The sequence below is a fragment of the Paramormyrops kingsleyae genome, chromosome 20 (assembly GCF_048594095.1).
Source record: "Paramormyrops kingsleyae isolate MSU_618 chromosome 20, PKINGS_0.4, whole genome shotgun sequence".
Classification (NCBI taxonomy): domain Eukaryota; kingdom Metazoa; phylum Chordata; class Actinopteri; order Osteoglossiformes; family Mormyridae; genus Paramormyrops; species Paramormyrops kingsleyae.
The window spans coordinates 11893070-11906371 of record NC_132816.1 but is presented as its reverse complement, the minus strand read 5'-3'; the positions used below and the strand labels follow the sequence as shown (position 1 = coordinate 11906371).

Below are 13302 nucleotides of genomic sequence, written 5' to 3'. Positions count from 1 at the left end.
CAGCATCCAGTCAGAGGCCCTGCAGAGCCACGGGGAGATTACTGGGCAGCACTGGGGCACCAGTCAGGACCCCCTTCTACTAATGAGCGCACTAAGCGGCCTGCACTGTATGCGGGGACGATACTCATTACCTTTTTGCAAAAGGCTTTTCTGCAGACTACTTGCATTAAATCATGAAAGTAAACAGCCCATTTGGTTACCATTAGTCTAATTTAAAAATTTTTTTCCCCAGTATAAGATGGCATATTGTTCAAAAAGAATGTCGTACAAGAGGGGAATCCTGGTTTGAATACAAAACTGTGTGTGAGTACCCTTTAAATAATCGTGACCATTCACGTGCATGTATCCCGTGTTTGTGCCTTAAGAACCAGTTCAACACATCATGGCTGTGTGGTTCCACCCGCCCCCCAAATGTGGTATGAATTATGTATTTGTGGGTATTTGATGGACACTGGTAGAAAAGTCAAATATTGCAGTGAAGTATGAAGAGTCGCCGAGTTAAAATTTTGTTCTTTTTAATTTATCAGCCTTAAGAACACGTGTGAACTTCCAGTTTATGTGGAAAAAGTCAAATCATTTGGCACTGTGGAATTATAATGAAAAAACACAAGTAAACGAGCACATTTCAGTCACAGCTAATGTCTCTTTACAATACGGATTCATGAAGCTAGAGGCTTTTGCACGACATCAACCACATGGGGCTCCTGAAACAGGACAGACTGAACACAGTGTTACAGAATGCTCGATGCAGATAGCAGGGGAGGGATATAGAGGCAACCATTAAAAAAAAAAAAAAAAGCAATAGTCCCATATAACACAGGCTGGACATCAGTGGAAGTCTGGCTTTTGAGGGAACGTGCACCCCGTCCTCCTGATGATGACATTAGCTGCATAGTGTGCGGCCCGGATACACTGCTCCAAAGGCTGGCACTGGACAAGTTCGGACAGGAAACCTAGAGCAAAATTGAAGCAGGTATATATGTGACAGAATGGACACAAATATTAAGTAGAGAGCTCCCACTGGCCTTTTATTTGTGGAACTATCGATTTACATGACATATTTCCAAGGCCTGTTAAAATGCAGTAAACTATATTCCCATAATGTAAAAATATTCTAGCGGTATCAACATGCCGGCCCCAAGCCCGAGATACCCCAAGCCCCATTGGTTTCCAGTTTTGCCACCAAAATAAAAAATAAATAAGTAACAGGCGGCGAATTCGTTTTCTGACACTACAAAGCACAGGGCTTCCAACCTCTCTCAGAAAGGAAAAGGAGAAAAATCAATACTATGTTTGAGAAAACATGCTTACAGCTTTATTAGGATGTCTTGGTTTTCCTGAAACAGCTACTAAAAAAAAATGTGGCAACAAATCACCTCCCAGCCCTTGAAGCAGCAGAGCTCGGCAAGAGGTGCACTGATAAGATTATTATATGAAACTGCAGGGGATAAGGAGCTGTGTCAAACACTGTAAACGTCAATAATTTTATTTTCAAGACCAGCTAATGAGTCTGATAGACTGTGACAGGAAGACTCATCAGCACTGTGTAGCTTGTGAAATAATTAATGCATGTTATCAAATGATGAAACTATAGAAAATTAAACCCTATTACCGCTCTCCCCACCCATTACCATCAACCATTACTTTTACTCGTTGTTATGAATTCGGCTGGTTACCAGCCCTGCACAATCCGTATCAGTTACGTCAATTATATTTCCCGAAAGCTAATGATCAGATTAATGCGGCTACTTTCCTCACATTAATTCAAACATTTCAATTTGCAAAGGAAAAAAAAAACACACAAATACTACGCAGCATAGCGCTAACTTGGCCCTCCTTTTTCCGACACGTAGAAATCCGAATTTTCATAATGACAGCGAGGAAGGGTGTGAAACCGAAACTGAAACTTAGCAGTTGGGTGGAGAAGATCTGCTGGCTATGGAAAAGCATCTTCTGGAGGTGTGTGTTTCCTTCAAAGCATTTAGCTAGTGTAATATAGAAGATGCCTTTTTGGAGATATCTGCTTGCAGTCTCTTCGCAGCTGCTAATTGTGTTAAGTGTTTGGAGGAAAGTATTTATTTTACATTGACTTGTGCCACATCATATGTTTACCCAAGCAATGCCGCTGCACTTATTGTCATGTTGGGTGTTTGGTATGTCTTTCTGTTGATCTGGTCTGTTTTTTTTTAGCATCTTGTTTGAGAAGTTCCTGAAGGATTACTTCTGAAATATATTCTGTAGTTTCTTAATACTTCCCATTGCTAGTATATGATGGCTGCTCTGGAACATACCGTACCTCCCACAAACGCGTCTCCAGCTCCATTAGTGTCCACAATGTCATTCTGATCAATGTCCAAGACAGGAAAAGTTATCACCTTATCACCTGGGAACAGACAGCAAAAGAGACTCAGCAAACAGTACATGAAAATCTGACAGGATCTCCGAGATTGAATTTGAGCAAGTTCCATAAAAAACATACAGCACAAAAAGTCAGAGTGTATACAGAGAGAGAACATTAAATAGAAAATTCTGTGGTAGTACAATTTTCTTGTGTATGCAGCAATTATCTGACAGTTTCTTCATTCCGACTGTCCTTGGAAACAGAATTTAAAATTGGAGATACTTGACATTCTGGTGTTAGAAATGACTGAAAAAAAAAACTACTAGATGACAGGAGGAACAGAACAACTTGAAATTAACCACTTGGGATCGAACAAAAAAAAGATCTTCAAACAACTGCAGATCAGTGGTATAGATATGTGATTTAAAGACTGGCACTGGTAGCATAAATGGCAAAAATGTGACAAATCCTTTTTAACAATCTTCTGATTGACATCATAGTATTACTAAATTTTACCTCAGTTGATGAGGGGTCAGAGGACTGTCTTTTTAACTGAAGTACTTACTGTCCTGAGACTGATTATTCAAAATGGGTATGGGCGACATCTTTATTCCTAAAACACCTAGTTATAATCTATTATGATGTAATGAGACATTCATTTATCAGAGTGGAGATCCTAATTGAGTGCCCCCAGATCTTTGATTACTGTTACACCTGGAACACTCTTTAAACGTTTAATGTCTCTGCAGTGCTACCTGCCAACCTTGACTGAGTGTTGCTGGAAATGACTGAGGGAAACTGGTTAGCTAGCTAGAAGACGAGAAAAAAATCCACAGTTTACTTACCGTCCTAATAATACGGTTAATGGAATTTGCTTAAAGATTACTTCTATACACATAAAAAAATGAACGGGTACAGAATATGAATGTGTGTTCTAGTAGGAAAACCAAGAAACTGCTTTTTTTTTGTTTTAACTTGGTACAATGTCAATTGGACAAGGTCATTTGTTGCACTTACCTAAGACATTCCAGCAATTATGAATTAATATGAAGGATTCTATCCCAGTGTTCTGCTAACACTGGTATAGCACCCACCTTGACACTACATTAAAAAATAAATAAATAAATAATTCAGATTTTTTCAACATTCAACAATCTCTGCTCTTCAGTTTCAGTGGGCGCGGGTGATACGAACTTCCCACAGACTTGTCAGGTACCTATAGGTTTTACAGATGGCCAACAATGACAGATGTACCAGTCAGCACCGGCCGACTGCATCTGGCTGGGTAACCTGTAATGTGCGTTACGGAACCCCAGCTTTAAGCCACATGGGTGGACATGCCATGCTCCACTGCAGGCAAAGGAAAACTGGGGTTATGAATCAGAGAAAGAGATTATATTCATTAAAAGTCACGCTGAAGCTATGCATTGTTTTAACTGGAATCTATCTAAATATTCTATACAATTACAGTCCTGTTACCACCAAGGCCATTTCAGGCCAACTGGGGATTTTACGAAGAACACCACTTAAAAAATGTGGAATGACCAACGTGAGGCAAAGCAAGTAATCAGACACAAATGTGCTTATTTGTGGAGAACATTTTCCCCTCAATGAAGCAGTTGATTGTTGCTTTGATAATTAATTACATTAAACACAGATCCTTTCAGAAATAGCTAATTATCAGCAAAATGACTCTACTTAATTATTGTTGTAGATGAAGCATGGAAGCCCACCTCCCTCTTGAAATGATTAATAGCAAATCTTACATGTAAATTACGGTAAGAGCAATTCAGACTTTGTGAGTTATTCTGCATTTAGAGATTAAAATTATGAATTGGGGTGCAATTTAAAAGATTTCTTACTAGAATGCTCATGTTGTACTAATTAATCACTTGCAATATAATAAGGATCCCATCATGATGGTGTTGTGCAGGGTCTGAAATAGACATAATTCACTACCACTATGTAATAATTTTAAGTAGCAACGAGTACTGAAATTGTGTACTTCCAACAGGCATGGCTGTTTTCAACTAATATGGGCTTAAAGAGGATTGCAGGGGAAAGTCAAAATTAAATATTTAATCTTATGAAGTTTTTGGAAAGTATATCATAAATATCCCTGTTGTTGGATCCGAGCTGGCAAAATTCAGTGCCACTAATTCATTTCATGTTTCTGTTTCATATCAATGTGATTTAAAATATACTTATTTGGTCGATATTATTATTTTGCCAATAAACCAAACCAAAAGGGGTGCCACACACACACACTCCAATTGTCTCATTCAGACATCGACAAGGCACAAGGCCTCCTCATATGTGCCAGACAACATCAAGGACAGACAGTGTTCGTTCCCGCGATGGTTATTTGTCACACCACGTCTCACGCAGCTCTGCGCAGGACAGCTACCGCTGTGATGAAGGAACATCGCATCTCTCGGCACAAGTAACCCAACAATCTAACTGCCATACGAGCTAGAGTACAGGCCCGGTGCAGGGGAATAAGCACTGCTCTCTACCCAGCCACCAGGGAGACACTCTGCTGATGAAACTATGCCGTGTATGTAACGTATATATATGTCACCTTATAGGCCACAAGATACATCATATACATACAGTCACGCAGATGTACATAATGCATTTAGATGTTCTTCACTTTGCAGCAATAAAATGCTCTGCTCCTTTCCCACCTCATTCTTGGGAGGAGTTTGGGTTTGTGGTGCCGGTGGAAACCATGGCAGCGTAATTGCAGGTCCAACGCTGGCAGACCGCAGAGTGCTCAGCTGGGCTTTAAAGAGCTGGCGGAAACGGAGCATAATGAGCCTTCCTGACTGGCCTCTCTCAGTCGGCCCTGGGCCTGAGCTCCTAGCCACGGTCCATGGCCCCAGGTGACTGGGCCTCGGTGAGTCATTAGGAACAGACGCAGGGGTACGGAACGCACAGTATCACATCAGTAATGCGCGGGTGAGAATTAATTCGTAAACGGGAAAGTCTAATGTACTTTTAACGGAGCACGACAATCCACAACAAAGGAGGCATTTAAATTGCGACAAAATGCCAAAGACACAAATAGCCTCAGAGCTACATACTCATGCGCGTGCAACTAATATTTAAAAAGCTTAAAAAAAAAACAAATAAACCTTAAAACCTTCGCTGGGGGGAAATGTTTCATATTTTCGAATCCGTGATGAAGCAAAACAAACAGCAGAAGGCAGGTTGACAAGAGCGAGTTTCTAAGCGTTCGTGTCGACGGCTTTAATGTTTAATGGTGCATGATGCTCTTGGTGGTTCCCATAACCCTTCTTTGTCTCATACAAGCTGCATCAATTGATATGATAATATCGGGAGGGTGTGTGAAATGAGCAGAGCTGACTTGGGACAATGTGTGCACTTTCGAAGCATCTGACTGTCAAATAATGTTCAGAAGTCTCTTAAGTACCCAAGGGGAGAATGAATTATATTTTAGCGCACAAAAGAAAGTAACAGATTTTTAAATGGAAGGCGAAAAATAAAACAGATCATACATATTTAGGCTGAAAGGCAAGCTGCAGTTTCTGGGAAATTCCCAAAAGTGAACGAACATATCAATGAACATATCAAGAAGTCAAAATGGAGAAACATAATATTTAAAATATCATATAAAAAAAGCAAAATTGTATATTTCCAATGCCACACTGAGCCTACTGTCCCCGTGCAGCTGTTACCAGCATTGTAGCTCACATCAAACAAGCTTTTATGTATAACTTTGCTGCTGGAGGAAGATGATTAGATTCGACACAGAAAGTCAGCACCAGTCAAAAACCTTGACTGGTCCAAGACCAATTTTCTGTTAATGTAAAACACAAAGAGCCCACTGGCACAGCTTTTGGTAAGAAACGGGGAGGGTAATGAAAAATTTTCTGCCAGGCCTTGAGTTTTTGTTGTTATAGGCCTGTGGCGTGTCTGTAAACATCAGCTCGACTTGTTTTAGTTGCTTTCAGCTTTATTGCCCCTGTTTTACAAGCTCCAACTCCACTTAAATGAGAGTTTTCCCTGTTGACCCTTCAAAGATAAGGAAAAGGTAACAATCAAGTAAAATAGTCATCTAGTTCTTTCACACAACTAGCAGCATAGTCTTTAAAAACTTGGGGGGAAAAAAATCAATGGTAAGAAAAGGATGACACAAGGTCCCTCGAATGGCATTCTACCTGATGGTTACTGGCATACTTGCAAAGCATAACTTCCACACTTTATTAATTAAATAAGGTATTTTGCAGTTACTAATTTTATGAACATTTAAATCCTTAAAACCTGGAAGCAGTTTTTATGGGGTTTCAGGTAAAAATTAGGTTGACTGTAGCTTTGACATAATTTAAGTTCTACATAATTACATTACTTGAACTACCTGAATGTTTTTTTCTATAACAAGTTAATTCTAAACTATGAATGTGTCAATAGGGCTCCATGTTAGAAGCGTATAATTAAGCTTTCTGAAGTTTGGAGATGAATGCTTTATTGTGTGTCAGTAATGAAACGATAATGTACTGGAATGTTTAACTTGGTTTTGGGCCAAAGAAGAAGAAGTTGCCATTTTCTTGGCAAGGAATCCAAGTTAACGAGTTGACATCCATTCTGCTCCTTCATCATAGTCTCTCCCCCCCCACCATCGATATCGCTGAGATTGAGGAACGTGTGACTGATTAATATGACATCTGTCAGCAAGGTTGTTGTGAAATAGGATGAAACAGAGGGAGTGTGAGAAAATGATGGAAACACTATCAGAGGAAAATTCCATGTCTTTTGAAAAGTAAAAACAGAAGCCTTGTCAAAGACCATTGAGTCGATTCGCAGGCTTCGTTGTAATGCTAATCAGTGCAGCCTGAGAAGTACTAAGGTCATAATAAAGAGGAACAGCCTGACCTTAACCCATCCTCATAACACAGCGACATGTCAAGCCATGTCACGCACCATATCAGGCCTCTGCTAATTACACCCCTCTGCTAGTGTTTTTTTTTTTCCCCCGCTATGTTTCTTAAAGAGAAAATGTGTCGATTAGCGTGTCTCAAGCTGTGCGCAATTTTCGATTTCTGTTTGGGCTAAAACGAAGGGGAAGTCGGAAATCTCTGCCCTCCACGGTTCAAATACTCAAATGTGCTTAGCTAGGGCAGAGTACAGGGCACGAAATAGAGAGAGAACTATCTCCAGAGATACCGACTTGACGGAGGGCGGGCGGGGGGACCCTGGGTTTGAACCTACCTTGTGACATGTGTCTGAGTGCTCACACCAAAGCTCCTGACCCTTATATATGGATGGGGAATTACATATTAGAAGGGTGGGAAAAATTGGATATGGAAAGAAAAATCACTGAGAAAAGTAAAGAATTCCATTGCTAACTGTCTCCAGGAGCTGGTTTAAATGACATCTGCTCTCACACTCACTTTTCTGGTTAATGGACATCTCTCCAGGAATAAGCCAGGTATTCACATAAGATGAATGTCAGAAGTGTAACACCCGGCTCACAATTAACTGTAAAACTATTTTGCCAATATATTGGAATAAGGCACATCTACTTAAAATATCTTCTCACTTTTTAAGAATGTGATTTGCCTTAATGTAACCTGTTAATTAATCACTCCAAAATAATAGCACAGCATAAATTAGCTCCAGAGAAAATGCATCATGCTTTAGGAGTCTGTTCATTAGAAGCTAATAATCACCTTTAGAGGCTGGGGGTGGGCATGGGGGGGAAGCAAAAAACACTTGCTGGCTTATCCCTGGGGAGATCATTAAAAAAAAAAAACATGCACCACTTCAAAGATCGCATTAAAAAAATAACACAGGTCCAAGGAAACTACAGAATTCTTACAATTAGAAACGATAGAGATGGCATCTAGATCAGCTTGTTTTTAACATAATTCACAAATACACAATAATGTTTAGTGAATTAACAATAATTGTAATTTAATGACTTTGTATTGGCTTCAGTCTCATTCCACACACTGTACACATTCATTAGGAAACAACTGCAAACCAATAGCTATATAATCCAAAGGACAAATGTACCACTATTATGAGCTATATAAACCACTTGCAACCTCTTAAACATCTCCATAATTGATAAGTTGCTAGTAAAGTAAGTAAACCAACTAAATAGACCATAGAGGAGTATAGAAACAAATTGAAAAAGCTACAAATCTTCATTTCATGTGGCCTCAGATGAAACAGGGGTTCTCAGGTTCCAAGTTATTATAATTATTTTCATTGCAGTTAGGCTGTAAATATGACAGAAGACATAACTGGTGTTTGTAAATCACTCAGTTCTTTTTCTATCTAGCAAATGTAAATGTAAATCAATATTAAATCAGATTTGTGAATGCAGTATTTTAGCTCAGTGGTGCAAACCTGTTAATCTCCAGAAGTGTTTCCTGCGATACCATTTTCCAACGTTGTGTGGATTAATAATGATATAATACAGAGTCCCAAAAACTCAGGGAAAGGGCCTAGCATTAAATATCACAGTGCTGCTGTAAATAAAGTACGGCCCTCATCCCAGCATTGTTGTAAAGTGCAGCACATCCCAGTTCAGTCGCCTTTGATGGACGTAAATCCTCTCTTGTTTTGACTAACGCGAGAAGACCTGGCCCTTTTCACAGTGTGACACAATGAGAGTCTCTTTGACACCCCCCAGACTCTCTTGCTGACCTGAGACTTATTTGGCTTTTATTAGCTATTAGGGGTAGCCAGCCTCCTCGACGATCCTTTATTAGATATTTCCACTGTTAAAGTTCAGGGCACAACGATTTTAATTAGTGCCTTAATAGGTGCATCAGTAAGGTGCAGCGCAGTTCAATAGTGTCAGCGGCTTTTAAATTAAGGACAACGCGTCTCCGGGAGCTTCCATAAAGCATATTTAATACCAAGAGGTGACGAAAGAGTGCTTTAATATTATAAGGAGTGTTGGGGAGGCAGGGGGGACAGCAAATTGGCATCTCTTTTCAAGATTGCTTTATAGGCAAAGCATTTTCACGTCTTTAATCATCCTTAAGTAGCTTATCATGACACATGGAGTCTGGTGAATGATCATATACCGACAAGAGTACAAATTACAAATGAAATGAGAGATCAAGTATATTAGAGCTCCGCCTCTGGGAAATAAAAATATTTAATTCTCTTTTATATTGACATTTATTTAACTTCCATGAATAACAATGTCGTACTCCCATTGAGCAGTGCCTGCTACGGTCCCACTTATCAGGGGGGACTTGGATGCTCCTTGACATTTATCATGTTTGCCTTTGTAGACGACACCAGAACACATTGTCTTCAACCTCCTCACATTCATCATGCATTTTATATAAAGTTCACAGGGACGCACAACTCTGTCTTCATACAGAATCAATGAGGGAGGATAGCAGGTATTATTTATCACTTTTAAAAACACCTACGGGACAAAAGATGGGTTCAATCTGTTCAGGCCCCCAGAGATTGGGGGGTTTCAATTGGAGCTGAAATGTCTTAGGATTTGGGGGGTAATGCTTTACATTAACTGCAGCTTCATAATGCATTCATAGAACATTCAATGCACCATTATAATGCATTCATAATGCATCTATAAAACATTCCTAAGAAGCATGTAAGTACACCTTAAGATGCTAATATCCCATAACAGCTTTTAAATACATTAATATCAAACATTATATGATTGTTATGTTTGTTGATATCATATAATGCTTGTTTTTAATGTATGTTACAGCTGTTAAAGTATGTTAGGATGATATGGTATACTTACATGCTGCTTATGAATGATCTATGAATGCATTATAAAGGCATTATGAAGGTGCACTTAATGTAAAGCGTTACTATTTGGTCACTAGCTTATTTTTAAGCAGGCTTGTCCATTAAAAACCTTACAGACAAAGACTGCAAAAACAGCGCTGGAAAGGCGCACTGCAGGCCAAGAGGAAGTGTCATAACCTCAAATGGCTATCCTATGTGGCGACTTTTTGGGACTGTTAGCATTCAGACTTAGAGGACAACACACAGCATTTTTTAGCGACACCTACTATCACGTGAAACTGTAGTGTCACTACTAATGTCCTGTTATGCCAAATTCAGTTACATTTTTCATTCATCTTTATTATTTATTGCATAATAAATATGCATGGATATATACATGTAGATATAATTATATCGGTTTATGTGTATCTATATAATGTTTGATGCATGTAATGAGCATGTAGAGCTGAAAAGCACATGTACTTATTCACACAGGAGACTGCAAGGTTACCATTTCAGTCAATAATGTACCTCGAATAACATAATATCATACCTCATTTTTGTTGGTAAACATCCAAACTGCCGCTCATGTCACCCCCCAGCCCCCACTGTTTCATACCATTTCAAACAGCAGCAAAAATGCGTTTCCCCTAAAGTGGAGCGTGCAGCTCGGATGGGCTGCTAGTGTGGCCGCTGTCCCAGTGAACGCCATTTGAGTGAGCGGGCCAGAGAAATGGGCTCCAGTGAAGAGACATCCAGTGAGTCCACAGTCAAGGCCTGTAAGCCGTAACCCGAAACCTCTGTCGCTTGCACACTGCTGGACCCCCCAAGCTCTTCAGCTAAAGATCTGTGTCCTGTTGCACCTACTCAAATGTTAAACAACTGCAAGAACAACCAAAACAACAGTGGCGTTGGATAAACTATGAAATAATGTAAAGATCATGCAAAGTTAAGGGGGAAAACTGTCTACCGGTAGTTCCTACGTTAAATTTATTACAGGAGGGGAAAGTAAAACTATACAACTCTTTGTCTGTGCCTCTATTCCCAAAACTCCTATAGGCTTTGGAGCACCTTACTCGCTCGTTCTGCAACAACTGTGTTTTTTATGCTATTTAGTTAAGACTTAAAACCTCTAGAGGGGAATACATCCCCTGTATTCCAGTTACCATAGCAATGCTTTGAGTACAACAATTGTCTGGATACATACTGTACATGTGAGAGATAAGAGGTCAGTGTCAAGGGTGAATTCATTCCAAACACTTTTACCAGAAAAACTGAAAAAATATACAGTACTGTTAAAAGGCTCAGCTAAAGTGACCTAGTAGATTGGAATATAGGAAATCAATTTATAACTAAGGGAAGGGAAAATACTATTAAATTTGTATATATTTTTAAATGATGAATATGATTTTATAAGAGTTTTAACAATAAGATTCAATGGCTAAATTACATTTACCCTAATTGTAAGATTCAATCCACTGCTGGTTCATTCTACACCACTGCCGGGTAAAAACCCATATAACCAAACACCATCTATGTTAATAGTCCAACTCTATATGCATTTTGGATTCCGTGAAACATGCATACAGATACAAATTTCTTTTTTGTCTGCTTAAAATATCTTAATTTTTATACTACACTATGACGTTAATCAGTCCTTTTCCTATTAAGTCTTGCCAGATCTTGTCAAACTTTTCTGAAACACCTCTCTGAGATCACAAATAAAACAGCTCTGGCAGTGACCATATTGGGCACAGATGGAGACTAGCTACATTTACATTGCATCACTTAGCTTTCCTTTTATCCAAAACGACATACAGTTGTTACCTATGTATTCAGCTGTATAATTTACTCAAGGGTGCAACAGCAGATAGATATCCATGACCACTACACAACCTGTTTCCTTGAATTACGTAGCTAGTCAAAAATGTATGTATTATAATTCTAAGGAGACATAAAGCGTTTTACGTTGTAAATGGTTGAAACAATGCACAAAACAATTTAAAATACCTTTTAAGATTCAACGACAGCGGCCTCGGCCACCAACAGGCCCATACATGCCTACTGCTCTTTTTGGAGATGGAGTCCGAAGATTCCCCACCTTTTGTAACCACAGTTTCGTCCTTGCCCTGAGTGAAGACCACGGTTCGCTGCCTGCTCTCGTTCACCTTCGGTAGGCTCTGCGTCCTGCGCGCAATCTCGCCAATGTCTTCCGTCTGAAAAGAAAATGGCAATCCTCAGTGACAGTAATTAAGACGACAAGCTCATCGTCACATAAATCCTCCGAGAGCAATTTGGCCGAGATTGGGGCTTGGGCTAAGATGCGCTAACATTGCTCAGTTGTAGATTTCAAGTTAAAAGGCTAAGTACTGGGACCAAAATAAAGCCTGAGTTTGATCTTAATAAACACGTCCAATAGTCTTAAGCAAAATATCTTTGAGGTTTTCCCATTTTGGAGCATGAAGTCATTTAACTTAAATTAAGGCTTAATTATTCAACGTGAGAAACTATTTCAATCTAAGCTACCACTTAATACAAAAGACACATTTATCTTCACAACTGGTAACTAATAAAGGAACCTGCAATTAAAGTTTCAACAAATGAGCTATGGAGTTGATTATCAAGTACCACTTCAATTATATTCAAACTCTAAAATAAAGTGAAAACCAAGAAATAGAAAGTGAAATAATGCAAGAGGAGGTGAATAGAACTGGGCTGTTCCAATAATTCTCCATGCTGACCCATCAAGCTGGTTTTGGGCAGATGGCAGATGTCTGGTTCTGCCCCCAGGCGATCTTTCAACGTGCACAACCCAGGCTCAGAGAGCAGCGTGAAACCTGCTTAGTCACTTACATCTTGTCTGATTTCTCTGACTTAAAAGGACATTTTTCTTTTTTATTTCGATACACAAGAAAAATGTTTCTCTTTTTTTTTATAAATTTTTTTTTGCTCCTATGGAAAAGGAGCACAAATGTCAAAACTGGAGGAAGAGTGGGGTGGTAAAAGGGAGGGGGGGGGGGGGGGGGGGGGGGGGTGTGCAGGAGAAAGCGGGGGGAACGACGACAATGTCGACGAAAACAAAGCGAGCTTATAAAGCCACAAAGGCCAGTGTGCGAGCAGGGCGACCGAATTCACTGGTGAGTCCCAATGACTTCTCTCTGTAACCTTTTACTGCGTGCAGACAAAGGGCCGCCACTTGGGCTCAGGCC

At 39.6% G+C, this 13302-nt stretch overlaps 1 protein-coding gene across 3 annotated transcripts in view; it reads right to left on the bottom strand.

The window, feature by feature from the left end:
• Positions 1–498: 498 nt before the first annotated feature.
• The window catches only part of LOC111836876 (adenosine kinase-like), a 129914-nt gene continuing 117110 nt past the window's right edge, over positions 499–13302 (bottom strand). For all 3 annotated transcript variants that reach the window (XM_023798524.2, XM_023798560.2, XM_023798544.2), the window contains 3 exons: positions 12195–12309; positions 2297–2383; positions 499–953 (listed from right to left, as the gene is read on the bottom strand). In XM_023798524.2, coding sequence (XP_023654292.1) covers positions 829–953; positions 2297–2383; positions 12195–12309 — 327 coding nt within the window. In that variant the 3' untranslated portion in view covers positions 499–828. The remainder of the gene's footprint in view (positions 954–2296; positions 2384–12194; positions 12310–13302) is intronic.